A 21064-nucleotide genomic window follows, 5' to 3' on the forward strand; every position below is an offset into this window, starting at 1 on the left:
GACTCGGCCGGGGTTTCAACTCACAACCTACCGATCTCAGGGGGGACACTCAAAGTGCATGTGCCTCACAATACAAAGGTCCTGAGTAGTCCTAGGTTCAATCCCGGGCTCGGGATCTTTCTGTGTGGAGTTTGCATGTCCTCCCCGTGACTGCGTGGGTTCCCTCTGGGGACTCCAGCTTCCTCCCACCGCCAAAAAAATGCACCTGGGGATAGGTTGATTGGCAACACTAAATTGGCCCTAGTGTGTGAATGTGAGTGTGAATGTTGTCCGTCTATCTGTGTTGGCCCTGTGATGAGGTGGCGACTTGTTCTGGGTATACCCCGCCTTCCTCCTGAATGCAGCTAAGATAGGCTCCAGCGCGATGGATGGAGGGATCAAAATCTAATTACAGGATGTTATGAATTTTTGAATGTTCCTTAAAGGGGAACATTATCACCAGACTTATGTAAGCGACAATATATACCTTGATGTTGCAGGAAAAAGACCATATATTTTTTTAAACGATTTCCAAACTCTGAATGGGTGAATTTTGGAGAATTAAACGCCTTTCTATTATTTTCTCTGGGAGCGATGACGTCAAAACGTGACGTCACCTAGGTAGTCAACGCCATTTTCTCAAACACATTACACGCAGCAAGTCAAATCAGCTCTGTTATTTTCCGTTTTTTCCACTGTTTTCCGGTACCTTGGAGACATCATGCCTCGTCGGTGTGTTGTCGGAGGGTGTAACAACACGATCAGGGACGGATTTAAGTTGATTTACGTAGAATGTGCATCGATTAGCACGGCATGCTAATCGATGCTAACATGCTATATAGGCTAGCTGTATGTACATATTGCATCGTTATGTCTCATTTGTAGCTATATTTGCAATCTATCCTTTCCCTCCATCCACATTTAATGCCAAACACTTACCAATCGACGGATTTAAGTTGCTCCAGTGTTACGAGATGCGAAAGTCCCTCGTTTGGTCCGCACATTTTACCGGCGATGCTACGACAGACATGGCTCAGAGATGAATGGATACCCTGCGACACTCAAAGCAGATGAATTTCCAACGATAAAGTCAAAGAAATCACAAAGGTGAGTTTTGTTGATGTTATTGATTTATGTGCTAATCAGACATATTTGGTCGCGGCATGACTGCCAGCTAATCGATGCTAACATGCTATTTAGGCTAGCTGTATGTACTTTTGTAGATGTATTTGCATCCAGCGTTTCCCTCCACCCACATTTAAGGCCAAACAAACACTTACCAATCAACGGATTTAAGTTGTTCCAGTGACAATGCGAAAGTCCTGATCGTTTGGTCTGCACATTTTACCGGCGATGCTAAGGCAGACATGGCCGAATAGCGTCAATAGCTATTAGCTCAATAGCTTCAGTTTCTTGTTCAATTTCGTTTTCGCTATCTGCCTCCATACTCCAACCATCCGTTTCAATACATGCGTAATCTGTTGAATTGCTTAAGCCGCTGAAATCCGAGTCTGAATCCGAGCTAATGTCGCTATATCTTGCTGTGGTATCCGCCATGTTGTTTGTATTCGAATATATATATATATATATATATTTATTTATTTCGGCAATCTTCACATAAAACAAAGAACAACAACAACAAAAAGAAAAGAAAAAAAAAAACACTCATTTGAGCAATGATTGAGCCGAAAGGGTGTAGGTTGAAGCAACGCTTATATAAACCTACCCCATCACAACAAGAACAAGGTTCAAAATATATAAAATCTAAAACATGCTTCACTTATATTACTTTTTTTTTTAAACAATATATAAGCAACATATATGTAGAATCAATGGATGACGTCACAGGAAAATGGACAGTGGCTTCGCAGATAGTGAAAATCAGGCACTTTAAAGCCTTTTTTCGGGATATTCCGGGACGGGTAAAATAAAAAATAAAAATAAAAAAAATAAAATAAGCCACTGGGAACTGATTTTTATTGGTTTTAACCCTTCTGAAATTGTGATAATGTTCCCCTTTAACTAATGTACAAACATAATGTGATTTATTTTGTGCATATTTAGCATCATCTACCACAAAAACGTGTGAATTCGGACTAATTTCATTAATTACATGTGAAGTTAGAAGGGGATACATATTATTTCAGCATATTCACAGTAGGTCCGCCCAGGAAATATGTCCCCCAGTCATAAATTTAACGTGAAATGTACAGATTACCTAAAGCAGTTTCCATCCATCCATCCATCCATTTTTCACCGCTTGTCCCGTTCGGGATCGCGGGGGGTCGCTGGAGCCTATCTCAGCTGCATTTGGGCGGAAGGCGGAGTACACCCTGGACAAGTCGCCACCTCATCGCAGGGCCCACAAGCAGTTTCCAAACACAAAAGTGTTGCCCTTATTCTAAATCTTAACACGACACATATCTTCGGCCCTCTCTGAGGTCACGCTCAGATACAAAGAACTATTGTGACACCCACTGGACACATTTAGAACAGCAGTTTCTTTCACTCAAATTTTTCAGCTAATTTTTTATAATTAGGAAACTCATCTCGCGGGCCAGATAGAACCGTTTTGCGGGTCTGATCCGGCCCCCGGACCATGCATTTGACACCCCTGAGTTAAAGGGACAAGATTATTTTCACACGTTTACTGTGAATAATAACATTTAGGCTCCACCTATTGAAATAATGGATACATTACATGCAATACAAAGTGTGAAGTTGTCAAGACTTGGACTATGGGATGGGTTGTTTTTCAGATGCAAAGGAAAGTTGGCACGAGCAAGACGAGAATGAAGGTACATATTTATTTCTTTTACTAACAAACTACAAACAAACGAAGCAAACAAAAGGCGCGCACGAGGGCGGAAGTACAAAACTTGGCTATGAAACAAAAACTAGCAATATGGCATGACTATGGACAATACAAAACCAAAACCCAATAACTGTGACATAAAAAAACTTAGGTTGCATGGACAGAATGATAAAACAGGCATGGCATGAAGGAAGTTGAGGTAAAGTCGCCAGGCTGACCACCTGGCAACTACAGGTTTAAATAATACAGGTAATTAGTGCAAACAGGTGTGAGACATGAGGACAGGGGAGAAAACTAATGAGTTGCTATGGTAACAAAACAAACAAGGAAGTGCCAAAAACAGAAAACAAAGGAGTCTTAAGTAAAACAGAAAATAACTAAACAAAACATGATCACAAGGCATGACAGAAGTGAATTATATTTACCGTATTTTTCGTACTATAAGTCGCAGTTTTTTTCATAGTTTGGCCGGGGGTGCGATTTATACTTCGGAGCGACTTATGTGTGAAATTATTAACACATTACCGTAAAATATCAAATAATATTATTTTTCTCATTCGCGGAAGAGACGAAGAAAATGTCAGCAATCGTCACATACACGTCAACCGATAAGAATTTGGCGGGGGGGGGGGTCATGGCAGAAGTGTATTGTGGGTCATGGAATGCTAACTGCTATATGCTATATGCTACTGCCGTAGCTATTAAAATTCATCATTTCATCGTTGGCGGTAACTTATAAAAACTGAGAAGGGCTGAACAAAAATGGCACCGAAAAGGAAATCATGTACTGCAGATTACAAGCTAGATGTAGTGAAATATGCAGCAGAAAACGACAAGAGGAAGCGGCTCATACCTTTGGAGTTGGCAGAGTTGTTTAGAAGCGACATCGAGGAAGAATAATTCATGGGATTTATTGAATAAGAGTGACAGATTGTTTGGTAAACGTATAGCATTTTCTATATGTTATAGTTATTTGAATGACTCTTACCATAATATGTTACGTTAACATACCAGGCACCTTCTCAGTTGGTTATTTATGCCTCATATAACGTACACTTATTCAGCGTGTTGTTCACTATTCTTTATTTATTTTTAATTGCCTTTCAAATGTCTATTCTTGGTGTTGGATTTTATCAAATAAATTTCCCCCAAAAATGCGACTTATACTCCAGTGCGACGTATATATGTTTTTTTTCCTTCTTTTTCATGCATTTTCGCCAGGTGCGATGTATACTCCGAGCGACTTATTAATCCGAAAAATATGGTATATAGCGTTTTTTCTCGAGTGACTCAAAGCGTTTTACATAGTGAAACCCAATATTTAATTTTTACATTTAAACCAGTGTGGGTGGCACTGGGAGCGGGTGGGTAAAGTGTCTTGCCCAAGGACACAACGGCAGTAACTAGGATGGCGGAAGCGGGGATCGAACCTGCAACCCTCAAGCTGCTGGCATGGCCGCTCTACCAAACGAGCCATACCGCCCCACAAAGTGTACATTGTTGATAATTCTAGTGCGGGGGTCGGCAACCTGCAGCTCTAGAGCCGCATCTTTAGCGCCGCCCTAGTGGCTCACTGGAGCTTTTTCAAAAATGTATGAAAAATGGAAAAAACATTAGGGGAAAAAATATATTTTTTTGTTTTATTATGGTTTCTGTAGGAGGACAAACATGACAAAAACCTCTTTATTGTTATAAAGCACACTGTTTATATTAAACATGCTTCACTGATTCGAGTATTTGGCGAGCGCTGTTTTGTCCTACTAATTTTGACAGTCCTTGAACTCACCGCGGTTTGTTTACATGTACAACTTTCTCCGACTTTCTAGGACGTGTTTTATGCCACTTCTTTTTCTGTCTCATTTTGTCCACCAAAGTTTTAACGTTGTGCGTTTTTGTTGATGTTATTGACTTGTGTGGAGTGCTAATCAGACATATTTGGTCACTGCATGACTGCAAGCTAATCGATGCTAACATGCAATTTAGGCTAGCTGTATGTACATATTGCATTATTACGCCTCATTTGTAGCTATATTTGAGCTCATTTAATTTCCTTTTTGTCCCCTTATTTCAATGTATATCTCATGACACCCTATTTGTATGTCGTATGGCTTTTAATTTTTTGCGGCTCCAGACAGATTTGTTTTTGTATTTTAGGTCCAATATGGCTCTTTCAACATTTTGGGTTGCCGACCCCTGTTCTAGTGGCATTTTGTTCGTAAAAATGTAACATGACTTGTGTGGCTTCCTTTGTTAAATCATTAACATAAAATACTGCTTGCCCATAGTTCCACGGTCACGTATGTTGTTTGTGTTCCAAGTCCTGCACACGTTCTGGTTTGCTCATGGTTTGTGCTTAAAATAGGCCTCTACTGCAAAGAAGGAAAAAAAAAGACACACTAAAGACACCCAACAGCGTTAATGAACAGGATTAGCTCAGCGGGAGATCCATACCTGCATACTCTTGAGGTAGCATGGGTCTGTTGATGACAGTCTGCAAGGCAGCGATCCAGTCCGTCTGATCCTGTCCGTTCTCGCATGCCAAAAGAAACTTCCTGTCCGGCGTCACTATGGTGATTCCGAACTGCCAGTGGTAGCTCTGAATGCCCGAAGGGAGCCCGGGTAGGACACCGTAGCTGTTTTCCTTACTGCCGATGAACACTTGGCCTCGCGCATAGGCGTCCTTGCAAGACAAAAAGTGTCATTACGGAATTAAACGAGCAGGAAGTGGACTCCCGTGGTACCAGCGGATCTTTGAAGTACATGAGCCTCCTGTCGTCCATTGTGAACCATCTCTTCTTAAAGCCTTCAGTGTACTGTGGGACGATAAAACAGTTGACGTGTTTTTAGTTTTCGAAATTCCCTGGATTAGAACAGATGGAAACCTCACCTTTGGCCCGGTCTTCTCCATATATCCTTCCTTTGTGTAGTTCCTGGTTATCTTGGGCAATAACTAATAAAAAATCAAGCACATTTTTAAATAGTAACTAAAAGTGAACGTAAAACATGCTGTCAAAAGTATTTGGCCACCCATCCAAATGATCAGAATCAGGTGTCCTAATCACTTGGCCTGGCCACAGGTGTTTGACCAAATCAAACACTCAGGCATGGAGACTGTTTCTACAAACATTTGTGAAAGAATGGGCCGCCTGTGCAACAAATTTCCTTGCTGCTAAATATTCCAAAGTCAACTGTCGGATTATTATAAGAAAATGAAAGAGTTTGGGAACAACAGCAACTCAGCCACCAAGAAGTGGTAGGCCACAAAAACTGACAGAGAGGGGTCAGCGGATGCTGAATTGCATAGTGCAAAGAGGTCGCCGACTTTCTGCACAGTCAGTTGCTACAGAGCTCCAAACTTCATGTGATCTTCCAATTAGCCCACGTACAGTACGCAGAGAGCTTCATGGAATGGGTTTTCACAGCCGAGCTGCTGCATCTAATCCATACATCACCGAGTCCAATGCAAAGCGTCGGATGCAGTGGTGTAAAGCACGTCACCACTGGACTCTAGGACAGTGAAGATGCTTTCTCTGGAGTGATGTATCAAGCTTTTCCATCTGGCAATCTGATGGATGAGTCTGGGTTTGGAGGTTTCCAGGAGAATGCTACATTTTGAACTGCATTATGCCGAGTGTAAAATTTGGTGGAGGAGGAATTATGGCGTGGGGTTGTTTTTCAAGAGTTGGGCTTGGCCCCTTAGTTCCACTGAAAATAACTTTGAATGCTCCAGGATACCAAAAACATTTTGGACAATTCCATGCTCCCAACCTTGTGGGAACAGTTTGGAGCAGGCCCTTTTCCCTTCCAACATGACTGTGCACCAGTGCACAAAGCAAAGTCCATAACGACATGGATGACAGAGTCTGGTGTGGATGAACTTGACTGGCCTGCACAGAGTCCTGACCTGAACACCTTTTGAACGACATCGGTGTGTGACCTCACCAATGCGCTTTTGGAAGAATGTTGGAAAATTCCTATAAACACACTCCACAACCTTGTGGACAGCCTTCCCGAACAATGAATCCTACAAATCGGTGACTTTGTTTTAATGTTACTTACAAAATAATCCATCATGGGGCCAAAGAAAGTTGCAAGTACCAGCACTTTGATAAAAAAGGTGAGACTTACCATCCCCTGTCTTTGCCAACAAGTCTTCAATAAAGTTTAAATATGGATTGTTCCATTTCATTCATCATTTATATGTATTTTACATGGTTTTCGGCATGTAAAATTATAATTATTCTCTATGTAATGTGTTTTGTGTTAATATTTGGGTGTCTGGAAATAAATAATAGGATTTACATGATTACTTATGTTAAAAATAGCGTTGTTTTTTATACATTTTATTACTAACAAAAACGGCGCTACCAAATGGTCAAAAAGCATGAACATATGTGTTTTGAATGCACTTACCTCAGGCGTGGGAGCACCTGGGAAGGCCACCTGCAGGTAATGAAACCTGGCTGCTCTGATGGCGTTGAACCAGTCCACCATTTCCTTAAATGGATGACATTGTGGTTGCTAAGTGACACGGCCGTGCGGTCATGCAATGGAGAAAGCCTGGGCGCCTCACCTTGCCATCCTCGTGGTAAACAAAGATATTCCGATTGCTGTTGTCCTTCAAGTAGGTCACCTGCAGGCCGTGAGCTGTGCCTATTTTAGCCGGCTGGAAGGTGGCGTTCACCGTACTGATGTTTATTACAGCTTTCGGCTCTCTGGCCTGCAGGAAGTCAGGTTTTTTAAGAGATAATTGCAGAAATACTACACAACACGGTCTGAATAGTTGCACTGTATTATACTGAAAACGGTAATCAAAGTATGCAAACTGACATCCGATGTAAAAAAAAAACGTTGTGTATTTTTGTCTGTCTATAGAAAAGGGGCGAAAAAGCCGTCACTCACGTCCTGCTTGTTGAAATACTTCAAAACACCCTCCGATTCCGACAGAATAAATTTTCGGCTGAGGTATTGTCCGTTGTCTCTTCCTCGTTTCCATAGAAACCCCTCCCGGTAGCCTGCCAAAATAAGACAAAGTGTGGTTAGACCCAAAAAGCTACAGTAGGGTAGCACAGTACTATTGGTTCGCCTTATTTTATTTATTTACATAATATGTTCTTTTTAATTATCATGTAATATCACATAGTTGTTTTTTTTTTAACCATTATTTTGTTTTAAAGTATTTTTCTATATAAAAGTTAACAAAAGCCAAATCATTAGGTACACCTACACAGTTCAATTATATGCATCTACATTTCTGCATTTTAATAAAATACTTTTGAATGACATTTTAATACAATTAATAAGTTAAAGCGTTTGTTGTTGTTTACTACTATTGTGGTTGTATTTTGTAGTGGTGTACACAACTGTTGTCGCATATAGGTACAAAATATTAAACACCCCTCTCAATATGACGCATACAGTAAATGATCCAAGTCATGGTTAACAAAAAAATAAAGTAATTCGATTCAAATTCAATGCATTAACTCGTGCAACTGATAAGAAAAAAATGATTGAATATTATCATGCATTTTATTTTGAGCGCACAATCACATTACTTAAGATAAAACATGTTAGCTAGTTTTGGGCTAATATATGACATGATTCACATAAGAAATTTAAAAAATGTTCCTGCAAGACATTCTGACATTAAAATTGCATGTGTGTCCAAATCTTGGGGGCTTTTTTTTTTTAAGTAAATTTAAATTATACAAGCGAATAATAATTTGAATAATCATGATTATTCCACATTCAAATGTGTGATTAATTCAATTGGAACAGTTATAAGTTATTTGTGTGATTAATTTAATTGGAATAATTATAAGTTATATATATATATATATATATATATATATATATATATATATATATATATATATATATGTATATGTGTGTGTACGTATGTGTGTATATATATATATATATATATATATATATGTATATATATATATATAGATATATATAGATATATATGTATATATATATATATAGATATATATAGATATATATATATATGTATATGTGTGTACGTATGTGTGTATATATATATATATATATATATATATATATGTATATATATATATATGTATATATATATATATATACATATATATATATATATGTGTATATATATATATATATATATATATATATATATATATATACACATATATATATATATACATAAATACGTACACATATATGTGTACATATATATATATGTGTGTGTATGTATATGTAAAAATGTATATCTATATATAAGTTAATTGAACTAAGACAACAAAAATACATGTGACTAATCCAGTTGCAACTCCTTTCGTGTCCTTCCTGAGACACACACAACAGTGTGAGCAAACCAGAAATTGCACTACAGGAAGCCCTACCTTATCATTACCACACACAAGCGCCCTCACACACATTCCCACACACGCACACATCAACACTACGGACCATACAACCACAAACGTCAACTCAACATGTCGTAATGTGGAAGATATTCAAACTTTTTCATCTAATTTAGAATTACAGTTGCTGATATACTGTTACAGAAAATGTTTAAAAAATAACTTGGGCAAAAGGCCGCGTCATACTTGTCTGCAAACAGCAGAGGCACAATACAGAAGAAAAGTGGTGTACACTATACAGGTCGTCGAACATCCTAGGAGTGGAGATTTGCAGATGCGAACCATCAGGTGGCTTCAAACCACTTCTCTTCCTGTCACTCACACAAACCAGTGACCTGGAGTTATAATGGCAATATGAATATAATGGCGAACAATGCAGGATACAACTATAAAATAGCAAAAACCTTTTTTTATATATATTGTATATAAGACACAAGCCGTCGTACGTAAAACATATTCTGTATACTACAGGAGTTATTTAAATTGTAATGATTTATGTGACACAACGTGAAATGTAGGGAGTCCATAAGAATCAATGTTTGGACTTGTAGCACCATTGCTCTCTTCCATATACAGTCGTGGTCAAAAGTTTACACACACTTCTAAAGAATATAATGTCATGGTTGTCTTGAGTTTCCAATAATTTCTACAACTCTTATTTTAACCACAGCACTTTCCTCCAGAAGGTCTTATCTTTGTCCATGTGATGTCAGATGAAACAAAAATTAAGTTGTTTGGCCACAATACCCAGCAATATTATTGGAGGATAAAAGGTGAGGCCTTTAATCCTAGGAACACCAATCCTACCGTTAAGCATGGCGGTGGTAGTATAATGCTCTGGGCCTGCTTTGCTGCCAATGGAACTAGTGGATTACAGAGAGTAAATGGGACAACGAAATAAGAGGATTACTTCCAAATTCTTCCCAAAATCCTGACTTAAACGTTTGGACAATGCTAAAGAAATGAGTCAATGTCAGATAACCAACACATTTTTCTGAACTGCACCAATTTTGTCAAGAGGAGTGGTCAAAAATTCAACTCCAAGCTTGCCAGAATCCTGTGGATGGCTACCAAAAGCGCCTTATTGCAGTGAAACTTGCCAAGGGACATGTAAGCAAATATTAACATTGCTGTATGTATACTTTTGACCCAGCAGATGTTGTCACATTTTCAGTAGACCCATAATAAATTCATAAAAGAACCAGACTTCATAAATGTTTTTAGTGACCAACAATTGTGTGCTCCAATCACTCAATCACAAAAAAATAAGAGTTGTAGAAGTTATTGGAAACTCAACACAGCCATGACATTATGTTCTTTACAAGTGTATGGAAACTTTTGACCACGACAGTATCTAAGACATAATCTGTGGGTAATATTTCAGGAAACAATACGTGCACAAAAGAGGTCCTTCTTCCTCGGTGGTGAGTGGAGCTCTGCACAACACAACAAACAGAAGACACAATAGACAGAGGGCCACACAAGACAAAAACACACAAAGAAAGAATTGACCAGTCATGGGACTCCCTGATTAAAAAAAAAAAGCTTTATTCTCTGTAACAATTGCACATGATCTTAATTCATTCCTATAGAACATTTTGAAATCCAACCCCCCAAAAAATCCTCAAAGGTCGAATTAAACTTGGATCGCAACATTTTTAGGAAAATAGCAAAATGTGATGACAACCATAAGACAAACAGTGACATTTACTATGACATAGGAAAGGGTCTGGCTGCTCAAATACAATCAAAATCAATCAATCAACAATACAAATAGAAATTTGTTTTGAAAAGTTTTACATTTTGGATGTTTATTTTTTATTGGGCTGTCAAAAATAATGAGTTCAGTCGTGATTAATAACAAAAAAATTACTCGTAAAAAATGTATTTCATTACACAATTTATTTGAAGTGGACGTGCTCCTTTACCTTAACTGAGGGGTCGGCAACCCAAAACATTGAAGGAGCCATATTGGACCAAAAATACAAAAAACTAATCTGTCTGGAACCGCAAAAAATGAAAAGCCGTATATAAGTCTTATAATAAAGGCAACACATTGTTTAAGTTTCTATATTAGCCATATTAGCCTACTATCAAAATGACTTTAAAAGTCTTATATAAGTCTTATAATGAAGACAACACATAATGTAAGTGTCTTTATTAGCTATAGTAGCCTACTATCAAAATGACTATGCGTCACAGGCTGAAGCAAATCTTTGTTGACAGAAATGTTGAAATTTAATATTCACTCTACACATTTTTACAACATTACAGAAAAAATTAGTAAATCCGAGGCTACTCAGAAGGTGAGATAACATCTAGAAAATACTGGCTTTAAATGGCCAAAAAATATAGATGTGTGTGTCCATGTTAAAGGAAACGGCAGGCAGTCTTCTTTTGATAGATGCATTACAATCTTTGGCAAGTTAAGTAATGTTTGCTGTGTCGTTGTATCGGCTTGTTGATAAAGAGAAATCTGATATATCACCCCCTTGTTATGTTTGTTTTATATACAGTATTGTAAAGTGTTGCGATTTGCTGCACGGATCGTTTGTTGTTTGGATTTTTTAGTTTGTGTGTGCATTTCCTGGTTTATTCTGTCACCATGGTTACCTCATTTGTTCTACCTGCACTGACTTTTTGACGCACACCTGTTTATGATTATTGATTCTGTACTTAAACCTGTCTCCTCCCTTTGTTCGGTCTTGGTTCGTCACTTGCTACATGCAACACACACGTTTTGGTTTATCTAGTCCTTGTTGGCTTGCTAAGTCTCGTCTTAGCTTTCGGGCGCTCGGCACGCGCCTTTTGGACAGTTTGGACTCTCTGCTAATATTAGCATTAGCTTCCCGTGCGTAGGGACGCCATTTCTTTGCTTTTTGTACAAGTGTTCTTTTATCATTTTGTATATTAAAATCAGCTCTTACCTGCTATCCTGCCTGTCTGGTCCTGCTGCATCTGGAGGTGACAACACGCGCATCCAAAATGCATTCCAAACGTGACAGTAAAGCACTTTATATTGTGTTCAAAGTGTGCAGGCCTTCACTAAAATATGGACTTTGGTTGAGGCTGAAACCCATTATTCATATTTACATTGTTCCTTATAGAGAAATTTGCTTCACTATACGAACATTTCGATTTACGAACCCTGTACAAAAAACAATTACGTATTTCAATCAATAAATCAATGTTTACTTATATAGCCCTAAATCACTAGTGTCTCAAAGGGCTGCACAAACCACAACACAAACCACTACCTCGGTAGGCCCACATAAGGGCAAGGAAAACTCACACCCAGTGGGACGTCGGTGACAATGATGACTATGAGAACCTTGGAGAGGACGAAAGCAATGTATGTCGAGCGGTTCTAACATGATACTGTGAACGTTCAATCCATATTGGATCCAACAAGGTTTCACAATAGTTTTTTTCAAGCTGGATCATATAATATTTTCCCTAAATATTACAGAAAGTATGAGGAACTGTGAGCTTCTTATGGAAGTTTTATTGTAGCAAAATAGCTGTGTGTCTTAATCTGTGCATCTGTATTCCAATTCACTTGTCTGTGTACTGTATGTGAAATATCAGAGTTGCGTTTGGATGTGTGTGTGCGTGTGTGTGTGTGTGTGTGTGTAATCAGAACTGTGTGTGCATGTTTTAAGTTGTCTGTCTGTATCGTAATTTGTCTGTCGGTAAAAAAAAAAATCTGCCTGTCCGTATTTTGTTAGAATAATTATGTATATATTATCACACAACTCTTATGTTTAAGGGCCGTTGCTAAAGTTATTATCAATTGTGCTGAAATTGTATTTTTCTTTGTTCCTGCAAAGCTGGCAATCCAAAAGATTGCAAGCCAGTCTCGTATCAATGTATGTTTCCAGAATCTGCCTGCTGACATCGAGTACAGTGACTCAGACAGAGCCAAGACAAGGCGATATCACGACTGTCAGCACATTTGCATTTTTGTATAATCATATGTTGTGTCTAACTGGAGCTGACGAGATTACCCCCTTCCCTCGGCGACAGCTTCAGTGATGTAACCAGGGACCTCACAAATTAATAGAGGAAGCACATGGGCTTGACTTTTCGAACATAGTTTGGATCTGTAACTAGAGTACAGTCCAAAACACATCTCTCCTCAATTGAGCAAAATGTAACTCTGTCTCTGCATGATTCCTTGCTTCTCGTCTGTTTAATAGATGTCATCAGTGTTTGAACCTGACATATTTCGATGTGTGTGTGTGTAAAAAAAGGTGTGTGTCTGTATCCGGATTTGTGTGGAGCGGGAAACTTAGATTGGCTGTCTTTCTACACGTAACTTTTTGCTCTGTTTTTGCTGTGAAAGACTTTTGTGTGCGTAATCCCATTTGTGTGTGCATGTAATGCAATCTGTGTGTGCGTACGAAGAGTTGTGTGTGGGTAAAAAAAAAATGCTGGTCTGTAATCAGATTTATGTGAAGCAGGAACCCTGACTGGCAGTCTTGTTGTTTCCTGTGTTTTGTTTTTTTGTCCTATCCAGCCACTCAGGCAAATCATATTGTTGATGCCGATAGGGTTGTCCCGCACCCAATAATGTGGTACTGGTATCAAAATGTATATCGATACATTTAAATACTTTTCAAAACTATGCAAAATAAAGGGAACTACAAACAAAATTCATTATTGGACTTATTTTGATATACATTTAACATGTTTCCTATTGCACTTAAAGAACAATTTTATAAGGTTAAAACACAAATTAAATGGCATGAAACACAATGGCCTTTTCTTGTTGCAATCAAATTACATATATTCTGCCATAATCAAGGATTAGGTTAGAATACACAGTCATGCGGTCATGCCCTTGTATGACTGCAAAGATTTATGATGGCGACAGTGGAACAAATTAATTCACTTGACATCATCTCCTATGAGAACATTTTTTTCTAAATGAGCTTGGAAGTCAACCAATATTACGGTAAGGAATTGTTCACACTTTATTTCGGCTGAGTATAACACTGAGTAGAAAAACATTCATATTTTTCATAATTATAAGATTATTAACAAAAGCACAGAGGAAGTACTTAAAGTGAGAAATGTACTGTAAATCTCCCCAAGAATCTCAGATAAGTCAAAATAGACAGTTAGAAGGGTTATTTAAAAGCTGTTTAAGTAAAATTTAGACTTAGACTTCCTTTTATTGTCATTCAAATTTGAACTTTACAATACAGATAAGAACGCAATTTTGTTGCATTAGCTCGTTGTAGTGCACAACTTAGAACAAGATGTGATAGCCAGTTCTTACCTGCAGAGTATGGCTCCTGCTTCCCCCCTGGCATGAATTCCTTCCTCTCGTATTTAGCCCGAATCCATTGCTCCCGCAGGAGCCTGCAGGACAAAGCCAATTAGCTTCTATAACGCTTTATCGTAGTACGTTTTTTTGACTTGGATGTTGGAGTGCCAGTGGAGCTGGCCGAACCCCCCCCCGGCGAGGCCGCCCTCCAGGCTCAGCCTCTGGCACTGTCGCTGAGATTTTTCCAGGACAAAATATGCACCTGCAGTAAAGCTCTGCGTTTCGGCCAACAAATCAATCTGTTATAGACCGTTATATTTGTAGATTTATCTGGGGGTCTGTTTTGCTCTGTTAATCTTGGTGAATCTCTGTTAATCTTAATCAATTCTACGTGGGCTGTGTGGTGATCACAATACGTATATAAATTTGAGAGCTATTAGCTAAAAGGGCCGGGCTGTTTATATGTTCCTGTTATAACTGTCAAAGTGGAAAGTAAAAGATTGTTGCACTTTATCTCCGACTCCTGCCTTATCAACTGTATAGCTCCATAACAGCACCATATTGAACAACTAGAAAATTCCCATGGAAATGTTGATGGCCCTGGACCTCTGGCCGGAGGTCGCCAGAACTGCCGCACTTATTAGATGGTGCCGAGTGTCTGATTGCGTGAGTTTTAGGTGTAACTGTACAAAATGAGCCACAGAGTTAGCCTAAAACAGTAGCATTTTACATAAAAATGCTAACACGTAGCATGTGTGCTAACGGATGCATGATAACAGCATGTTTTATATAATTGTAACATGACTCTAAGGCAGGGGTCTCAAACTCAATTTACCTGGGGGCCACTAAATGCAGAAACTTGGTGAGGCTGGGCCGCGAGAAAAGATTTCTTTAAAAAATCTAACATGCTCTTTTTAATGAATTCACCTTCTTTGAATGACTTTCCCACCCTAGCAACATACTTGCCAACTCTTTCGATTTTTCCGGGAAACACCTGAATATCAGCGCCCCTGTCGACAATCTCCCGGGGCAACCATTCTCCCGGTTTCCACCTGGACAACAATATTGAGGGCGTGCCATGATGTCACTGCCTTAGGTCTCTACACACCTGCCGTCTCGTCTGCTTTTCCACCATACAAACAGTGTGCCGGCCCAGCCACATACTGTATGAGGCTTCTGCAAACCCACGGAAGTGACTGCAAGACATACTTGATCAACAGCCATACAGGTCACACTGAGGATGGCCGTATAAACTTTAACACTGTTATAAATATGCGCCACACTGTGAACCCACACCAAACAAGAATGACAAACACATTTTGGGAGAACATCTGCACCATAACACAACATAAACACAACAGAACAAATACCCAGAATCCAATGCAGCCCTAACTATAGGGGGCGGGTTGGGGGGGCTGGGGGGGGGGGGGGGGGGGATATTGTATATTGTATATTTCCACATCAAGGTGCGGGCCGCAAAATAACGTCTCATGGGCCGCAATTGGCCCGCGGGCCCTCGTTTGAGACCCCTGCTCTATGGCGGGGGAAATAGAAATAAAAGTGTAAAATTTGGTATGTGTCATTTGCTAACTGTTAGCATGCAAACAATAGCATGCTAGCAAGCTAAATTCAACTTGCAAACTTTTTAATCTAGTCATTTGACTAGGGTGTAAACAGTTGCAAAACTAGCTCAAAAAGTTAGCACGCTAATGTTAGCATGTAAGCATACTTGCCAACCCTCCCGGATTTTCCGGGAGACTCCCATAATTCAGCGCCTCTCCCGAAAATCTCCCGAAATTCAGGCGGAGCTGCAGGCCACGTTCCCTCCAGCTCCATGCAGACCTGACTCAATGTTATGACCTTCTTAAACAGGACAATACTGCCATGTACTGTACATAGAATAGAATGTAAATATACTCTACATTTAAGTGCAGTCAAGGAACATGCATTAGGGAGTCTGTTCTGAAGCCCACAGTAAAGAGACGTAACTTCATCACGTCGCCTGGTTATTGACTCCAACCCAATATATTACACCGTCGACGAGCAAAATGAAGAAATACGCTTGCAAGTTCCAGAACGATTGGAAACAAGAATTTCAGTTTATCCAGGAGAGTTCAAAGGGGAAGGAGTATGTTGCCTGTAAATTTTGTAGAACAGACTTCTCCATTGAACACGGCGGCCGAACGGATATACTCAGCCATGAACGGTCAGCAAACCACAAAGCGTCCGCAGCGCAGCATCGTTCACAACCCAGTATTATGGCCCACCTCGCAAAATGGAGACCTGATGGTGTTTCTTATGCTGAGACAAAGATGGCTATGCTGATAGCTGGAAGCAACATCCCGTTCTCATTTGCGGATGTCTACAACAAATCCGTGAAGGATGTTCCCGGATTCGGATATCGCTCTCCAATACGCAAATGGCAGAACAAAGGTTACTCAAATAGTGAAAGGTAAGTGTTGTTGTTTTTTTTAGTAACCAGCAAGCACAGTACAGTTGGTAGAACAACTATGTTTTCATTACTGTGTATTTGATAGGTGCCTTCGGAAATTCAACAATTTATTTTATTTATATATATTATAAAATAAATATATATAGCTACAATTCACTGAAAGTCAAGTATTTCATACACATATACAGTATATATATATATATATATATATATATATATATATATATATATATATATATATATATATATATACATATGTATATGAAATACTCGAGTTGGTGAATTATATGCCACCCCTCTTAACCACGCCCACCGCCCCGACCACGCCCCCAACCACGCCCCTCTTAGACTTCCGCCTCTTGCTCAAAACTACTGGTAACACACTACAATTAATTTCCACACCTAATTGCACACCACACATATTCTGGACTAGTCACACTCCATTCCCCTGTTTATATAAAGCGATTAATAACAAATATAGAGCTAAACGACGTCCCTGCTGTCTGTGCCGTCTTCTTCCACTGTACACACGTAACACTTTCATGTAACTGCAGCTGGAATAGGCTCCCGCACCCCCCGCGATCCCAAGAGGGACAAGCGGTAGAAAATGGAACTGCTATAACATGGTTCCATCTACACTTCTTAAAGTTTACTAAGCGCCTATCTCTTGGTGTTTTTTCTTGCCTGCTCCTGGCTTGATCTCGTGTGTAATATGTTTATCCTCATCCTCAAGTGATAATGCTACTAAAGATACTAAGAAATGCTGTTTGTTTGCCTTAATGGAAGTGTATGGAGACACATACTTGGCTGCTAGACGCTTGTCAGCCGGGGGACTAAAACTAAATACAGAATCAGCCAGAGGGGATGAGCTTTGTGATCCACAATAAAAGGCATTCATCAGCAATGGCGATTGTAGCAAGTTGCATTGCTAAGCCTCATGTTTATGATTTTATTATACTAATTACTTTATAAGCAATGGGTCACTTACGCACAATCTTTGTAAGTGGGCTGGTAGTAGAAGGCGGGTACTGTGTGCTCATATTTGGTCTTGGCGGCGTCGTTTCCCACAGAGTCCATGAACTGAAAAGGGAAGGAAGAGCTGCATGACGCTCGCAAGCGATACGCTATCTTGGTGTATTTTTGCTCGTGCGTAATCACACTCAATATACTGACACACATACACGCACACGCAGAATGGTGTTTTTGCACACAATGTAACGAGCGAACCTCCAGTTGAGAGCTCGTCCATGGATCCAGCAGGAGAGATTTCACTTTACTCATCTGAGCAATGTTTCTATGGAGGCCTGAGCAGCTGTGGCACACAAACACACCCAAAGTATATGACGCCCACTCTGGATCTGCAACACACACACACACACACACACACACACACACACACACATGTGGTGACATTTGAAAAAGCACAGTTCATTTATGAGCATGACTCAAATGATTGCATTTCTGAAGTATTAGATGAATGAGAGCAATATAATCATGTTTGAGTGATTTTTTGGTTTAATTTAGTTATGTATTCAGCAACATTAAACTTGAAAATTTCTTACAAAAATAATATCAGAGTAAATCAAAAGTGAGCATTATTATATTTGTGAAAACAGTATTTTAGAATGGATGCATAGCAATTACATCAGGAGTCTCAATTTCAATTTACCTGGGGGAACACTGGATGCAGAGTCTGGGTGAGGCTGGGCCGCAAGAAAAGATTTCTTAAAAATATATTTTTAAATGTCTTTATTTTTATTTTCAACACTAAATAAATTTAAACGACGGACAGGTGTCACGGTGTGACTGCAGTCAGGTACGTAAGAAAACCCTTGTCTCAATGGCAACGTTTCTGTCGCTTACACTCATTTGCCGCTTTTCCACTAACGCAGGGGTAGGCAACCCAGAACGTTGAAAAAGCCATTTTGGTCTAGTGGAAAAGCGGCAAAACGTTTCTCTGCTTGAATCACGCAAGTGACAAATGTTCGGCCCTCGAGAGCCATATACCACACCGTGATTGGTAAGATTCATTCAGCTCTGCAAACAACGCTGTCAAGCATCATTCATATAAAACGTGCATGCCGCACTACCATTAAACTTTTATATTAAGGTGGGTGCCGCAAAATAACATCTCGCGGGCCGCATTTTGCCCGTGGGCCGCGTGTCTGAGACCCCTGAATTACATTGTTCAGGTGTACCTAATACAGTGGTCTGTTTATGGACATATCATGTTTGAGTGATTTTTTTGTTCAATTTATTTATGTTTTCAGCGAAATTAAACTTGAAAATGTATTACAAAAATAGTATCAGCGTAAATCAAAAGTGAGCATTATTATATTTGTAAAAATAGACTTTTGGAATGCGTGCAGTGCAATTGCATTGTTCAGGTGTACCTAATAAAGTGGCCCGTTTATGTACATATAATCATGTTTGAGTGATTTTTTGTTTTTACAGTTTAGTTATGTTTTCCAGCAACATTAAGCTCGAAAACTCATTACAAAAAGAGTGTCAGCGTAAATCAAAGGTGAGCATTATTATATTTGTAAAGACATACTTTTAGAATGCCATCCCATCCATTTTCTACCGCTTATTCCCTTTTTGGGGTCGCGGGGGGCGCTGGCGCCTATCTCAGCTACAATCGGGCGGAAGGCGGGGTACACCCTGGACAAGTCGCCACCTCATCGCAGGGCCAACACATATAGACAGACAACATTCACACTCACATTCACACACTAGGGCCAATTTAGTGTTGCCAATCAACCTATCCCCAGGTGCATGTCTTTGGAAGTGGGAGGAAGCCGGAGTACCCGGAGGGAACCCACGCATTCACGGGGAGAACATGCAAACTCCACACAGGAAGATCCCGAGCCTGGATTTGAACCCAGGACTGCAGGAACTTCGTATTGTGAGGCAGACGCACTAACACCTCTGCCACCGTGAAGCCTACTTTTAGAATGTATGCAATGCAATTACATTGTTCTGGTGTACCTGATAAAGTGGCCTGTTTATGGACATATCATGTTTGAGTGATTCTTTTGTTTAATTTAGTTATGTTTTGAGAAAAATTAAACTTGAAAACGTATTACAAAGCTAGTATAAGTGTAAATCAAAAGTGAGCATAATTATATTTGTAAAAAATAGACTTTTGGAATGTGTGCAATGCAATTGCATTGTTCAGGTGTACCTAATAAAGTGGTCTGTTTATGTACATATAATCATGTTTGAGTGATTTTTGTTTTTACAGTTTAGTTATGTTTTCCAGCAACAATAAGCTCGAAAACTCGTAACAAAAAAGAGTGTCGGAGTCAACCAAAAGCGAGCATTATTATATTTATAAAAACAGACTTTTAGAATGTATACAATTTAAAAGCATTGTTCGGGTGTACATAATAAAGTGGCCTGTTTATAGACATATAATCATGAGTGAGTAATTTTTGTATTTACAGTTAAGTTATGTTTTCCAACAACATTAAACTTGTAAACATATTAAAAAAAGAGTATCTGACTAAATCTAAAGTGAATATTTGTGAATATTTGTAAAAACAGACTTTTAGAATGTGTGCAATGCAATTACGTTGTTCAGGTGTACCTAATAAAGTGGCCTGTTTATGTACACACGTAGTAAATGACAATAACAACAATTTTATTAAAAAAAAAAAAAACTAAACAATAATTATTCGCGACACTCAATGAATATAAATACGTGTTCATGACAAATATAATAAAATATTTAATAAGGTCACAAATATCAACCTAAGAGTCTACCTGGAGCCCCGCAGTCGGCGCACTTTCCATTTCCGGGTTTGTCCACCAGCGCTCTTACTCTTTTTCTGTTGTTTTCTGCTTCGGTAAACATCGTCGAGACGCTGGGCGGAAAAAAAAGTCTCAAACTCCCGTGGACCGAAAAATGTGTGGGCGAGGACAATGCATGGAGGGAAGGACATTCACAACAACTGTCTTGTCAGAAGTGGATGGAGGGATAAATAGATGGCGGGAGGAGAAAAGCTTTTGCAGCGGCTTTGGGGAGAGGGGGACCCCTAGTGGACAGAGTCATACATTGTCTCCACACTGGACCGTTAGAATGACTTTTTACAGACTGCATCAACCTTAGTAACCAAACGTGTTGTGCACTTTTTGATGAAAGC

General features: G+C 39.3%; 1 protein-coding gene across 2 annotated transcripts; it reads right to left on the reverse strand.

Moving 5' to 3' along the window:
- Positions 1-2772: 2772 nt before the first annotated feature.
- Positions 2773-20881, reverse strand: LOC133541388 (arf-GAP with dual PH domain-containing protein 1-like). 2 transcript variants are annotated; one of them, XM_061884781.1, is made up of 11 exons: positions 20685-20881; positions 18147-18231; positions 17908-17999; positions 14480-14562; positions 7697-7809; positions 7368-7514; positions 7208-7291; positions 5682-5744; positions 5536-5607; positions 5246-5474; positions 2773-5163 (listed from the first exon to the last, which is right to left on the reverse strand). In XM_061884781.1, exons 1-11 carry the CDS (start codon positions 20861-20863, stop codon positions 5135-5137), a joined length of 1176 nt encoding a protein of 391 aa, XP_061740765.1. In that variant the 5' UTR covers positions 20864-20881; the 3' UTR covers positions 2773-5134. The 2 variants fall into 2 exon arrangements, with proteins under 2 accessions (XP_061740765.1, XP_061740766.1); XM_061884782.1 differs by having other exon boundaries at positions 18147-18277.
- Between the last annotated feature and the right edge of the window lie 183 nt (positions 20882-21064).

The sequence above is a fragment of the Nerophis ophidion genome, linkage group LG23, assembly GCF_033978795.1.
Source record: "Nerophis ophidion isolate RoL-2023_Sa linkage group LG23, RoL_Noph_v1.0, whole genome shotgun sequence".
NCBI lineage: Eukaryota > Metazoa > Chordata > Actinopteri > Syngnathiformes > Syngnathidae > Nerophis > Nerophis ophidion.